At 35.7% G+C, this 3,791-nt stretch overlaps 1 protein-coding gene across 1 annotated transcript in view; it reads left to right on the top strand.

The window, feature by feature from the left end:
* The first annotated feature begins 359 nt into the window (after positions 1 to 359).
* LOC107717087 (receptor expression-enhancing protein 3-like) overlaps positions 360 to 3,791 on the top strand; it is a 13,502-nt gene continuing 10,070 nt past the window's right edge. The window contains exons 1-3 of the mRNA XM_016523734.1: positions 360 to 700; positions 2,961 to 3,033; positions 3,441 to 3,517. Coding sequence (XP_016379220.1) covers positions 669 to 700; positions 2,961 to 3,033; positions 3,441 to 3,517 — 182 coding nt within the window. The 5' untranslated portion in view covers positions 360 to 668. The remainder of the gene's footprint in view (positions 701 to 2,960; positions 3,034 to 3,440; positions 3,518 to 3,791) is intronic.

The following is a 3,791-nucleotide window of genomic DNA, read 5'->3' as shown; positions in this document are numbered from 1 at the left end:
ATAATAAAATAAAAAATCACCCTGCATGCCCCAAATTTTAGGATCTTATAACTGGAAATTAAAAATAACTGGACTACACGACAATACAAACATTTAAAATAAAAATAAAAAATCAATGTATCTGTCCTCCCATGCATCGAAGAGTATTTAACATCTTCAAATAAAAAACGTTTCCAAATTACCTGTTTCAAACTCAAGTCATTCCTATCCTGGTACGCAAACAGCGTGCAAGCGATGAGCCGCTCCGCCCTGTGACCCTGTTTGGCGCTGAGTCAGTGGTCCAATCAGCAAACGCAGAAGGCGGGATAAACCAGTGGCTCCGTCCAATCAGTGGCCAGTCGAGCCATCAATCAAAAGGTGACCTAGTCCCTAGTCCGAAAAGGACTTGAGAAGAGGAAAACAATACATGCTCTTTTTAACACAACGGAACATCATGTAGGGAGAGGACAACAGCTTGAACGAGTGGTTATTCGTCAAATAACGATGTCATCTTGCAAACTTGTGGATATCAGGAAGCATGCGTTAAAAACAGGAACTCATTGGATGAGTTTTAGCGGTTGGAGAAGCGAGACAGAAGTTATTATTAGTTATAGTTTATTTGAATAGTCTATGCTTCTGGACTGGACCTGCAGCGAATCTCATAATTTAAAAGTGCAACAGGTTGGAAGATGGTGTCGTGGATTATATCTAGGGCCATCGTGTGAGTATTTATTGAAAACTATTTGCGTTTTTTGAGCTTACAGTACATTAGTGAAAACCGCTGAGTCTGACTGCGCATTTACGTTAGTTCATACGGATAAAATCTATACTACTGTCTAATATCTACATAGTTACAATACAAACCAGTACTATAAGCCCATAAAACAAGTTGTCGATTATTTTCTGAAGAAGAAAAAAACCGACATGCATATAGCTTTTTGTCCCCAATATAGTAAATAACACTGTTACAGTTATTACATTTCTGCAGTATTTTTATTTTATATATTTTCACAATCAACAAGGTTCCCACTGTCCTAGGAAATCTGGAATGTACCTGGAAATGTCCAGGCCCTGAAAAGTAATGGAAATTAATACAATTTTAAAAGGTCATGTAAATATTTACAGTCAATATAGTTATACTCAGATCTGAAGTATTTAGTAGGCTGGAAATGAATGGTTTGTGAATGCACAAAAACCTTATCAAGTCATCACAAATCATAGGAAAAATAATGGAAAAATCTTGGAAATTCACTGGTAAGAAAGTGTAGGAACCTCTGAATCAACCATAATAAAAATTCACAAATTATGCAGGGAAAAAAACAAACCCTACATTAATTTTGCTGACTTGGTGGAGTAGAACAGGAAATTCATCATGTTTTTGGCTGGAGACCTGCTTTATTCAGAGTCCCTGTCTGCCAGGGAGGAACTGCTGTTTTCCTGCTAGACCGTAATGTTACAGAAGGTGTGTCTCTTTCTTTGCGGAAAAGGTCAGCATAGGGAAGCACATTCTGTGCCTCATCTCACTAGGTGCTGTTTGCTATGGGTTTGGTTATCTTTAGTGTACTGACAATATAAGAGATAAGGGTCTCTGGTCTTCACTGATAGAAATACATTTATATATAGTAGGTTATAGTCGCTTTCAAAGTCTAAAGTTCTCTTGAAATGCCTTTTGTGTTCTTACTGTAAGTTAACATGATGAATTATTTGCTGCCGGCAAACAAGGCCTAGCTGTTTTAGAGATGTGCAGTAACATCTCTCTCTCTCTCTCACACACACACACTCATTCCTATTCTTTCCTTTCTTTTTTTTACCCTCACGAGTTCTCCCAGCGAACAGCGTAATAGGAAATGCATGACTAAACCATTGTGACTCTAATGTGTTCTCACAGCATTTGACGTTTAAACACTTTCTTCTGTCTAGTAATAAAAGCAAGGCAGGCTGTGTTTGGAAATGGTGACTTGGTGATGCTGAAGTTGTTTAATTACAAACAGTTTCACTGTTTTGAGTTAAGAGATGATCTCTACTCTTGACTTCAGCATTTATTTTGCTTTGTGGTAGAGATGTTTTAGAGTGGAGAAACTGTTACGCAATAAATGGAATCCATCCAACAGTCCCTCACCACACACACCCATGATCACACATAACTTTAGATTTGTTCAGGCAGTGATGTCGTTCCCATAGCTACTCGAAAATATATGGTTCAGTGAAACACAAGCCAGTTACAGAGAAGACTGTGGATTTACTTTGTGTATGTACTAAAGTGAGGTGTTCAACACCTCTTTTGGGGAGAGAAAAATGGGATTTCAATCTCATCTGTCACAATAAATAAAGCATTTTGAATAATCATTGTTCTGGTTTCAATATTTGAGTAGGCCTGTAAGGCAAAGGCTGGATTTGCCATCTGGTTGGGCTTCCAAATAAAATGGATGGATTATCATCAAATATAAAATTGTGCATAGGAATCCACCGATATTTAAATTATGGTTGATACAAAAAGTTGATAATCATTTTCATGTCATGACCAATAATTATTTTCATGTAATGGCCCATAACTGATAATTTATTGAATTCTACACTTTATTTTGTCTAAATAAATTAGAAATAGATCACATAAAACTAAGATTAGTCAATTTAAATGCTACAAGTATTTAGTTACCACAACATTATAATGTACAGTAGAAAAAAGGAATATTAATGGTGTTATTAAATTATTACTGTATTTAAAGATTAACTCAATATAAATTAAATTATTAGTGTTTTTAAGAATTTAAGATAATCCAAATGCAAAAATAAATGGAAAATAATCCCTAATACTGGCCAATAACCTATATAGATATATCAGTATATCTTACATTTAAAAAAAAAAAAAAAGATTGGTTGAGTGTTACTGTTAGTTCACCAACCTTTATTTGTTTGCTTGCATTAACAGTTACATGATATTTTTGAATATAATGTATATGTCTGTGTGTGTTTTATCACAGTCTTGTGTTTGGAACGCTGTATCCTGCGTACTACTCCTTTAAAGCCGTCAAATCCAAGAATGTCAAAGAATATGTGAGTACTCAATTCATATAAAGGCACATGCATATCTTTATCCAGCTGTGTTCTGCTGATTCTTCACATCTTAATATTTGACTTTAGAGAATGTTAATAGCCAGAATAAATGGAGAGCTTCAGCTAAACTGTCCATATATCCTGGTTACTCTTTGTATCTGACAGAGGCTGTCAGTAACTAAACCCTGAGCTGATTAGCAATTTAATACTGTTTTTCCACCATGTGTGCCCTGTTTGTGGTCTCTGTGACTGTACCATGGTACAGTGATGTGATACCATTGTACTTTGATGTATATCATATAGTGTATGAATAATATTCATATTATAGTATTTACATGGTAAGTTTTTGTAAGCAGCTCTTCTATACCTCCAGTAGACATTTTGTGTTTGCGTTTGTGGTTTGACAGGTGCGATGGATGATGTACTGGATTGTGTTTGCTCTTTACACAGTGGTGGAGACCATCACAGACCTTTCTTTGGCTTGGTAAATATACATATACAGTCAGGAAAGAGGCAAATAAATACTTGTTATTGGATTGCATGGAGTAATTTTGCATCAAGTGGTTTTATTAACATTTTGCCATTCTTCTCTGTTGTATGACTTTTCACTGTCTAGCCTTTGTGGTAAATGAAAAGGGCTTTTATATGTTGCTGCAGATGTTGAGCTCCATTTGTTTTCCTCAGGCCAGTTAGAGGAACCAGTCCGTTAGGTTCAGTTTCAGTTTGGTTAAATTCCACTGCGTTTCATTAGTTTTGTG

The sequence above is a fragment of the Sinocyclocheilus rhinocerous genome, unplaced genomic scaffold (genome assembly GCF_001515625.1).
Source record: "Sinocyclocheilus rhinocerous isolate Xijiao unplaced genomic scaffold, SAMN03320098_v1.1 scaffold119, whole genome shotgun sequence".
Classification (NCBI taxonomy): domain Eukaryota; kingdom Metazoa; phylum Chordata; class Actinopteri; order Cypriniformes; family Cyprinidae; genus Sinocyclocheilus; species Sinocyclocheilus rhinocerous.
The sequence above is the reverse complement of the archived record's forward strand: the minus strand, read 5'-3'. Positions and strand labels throughout refer to the sequence as shown.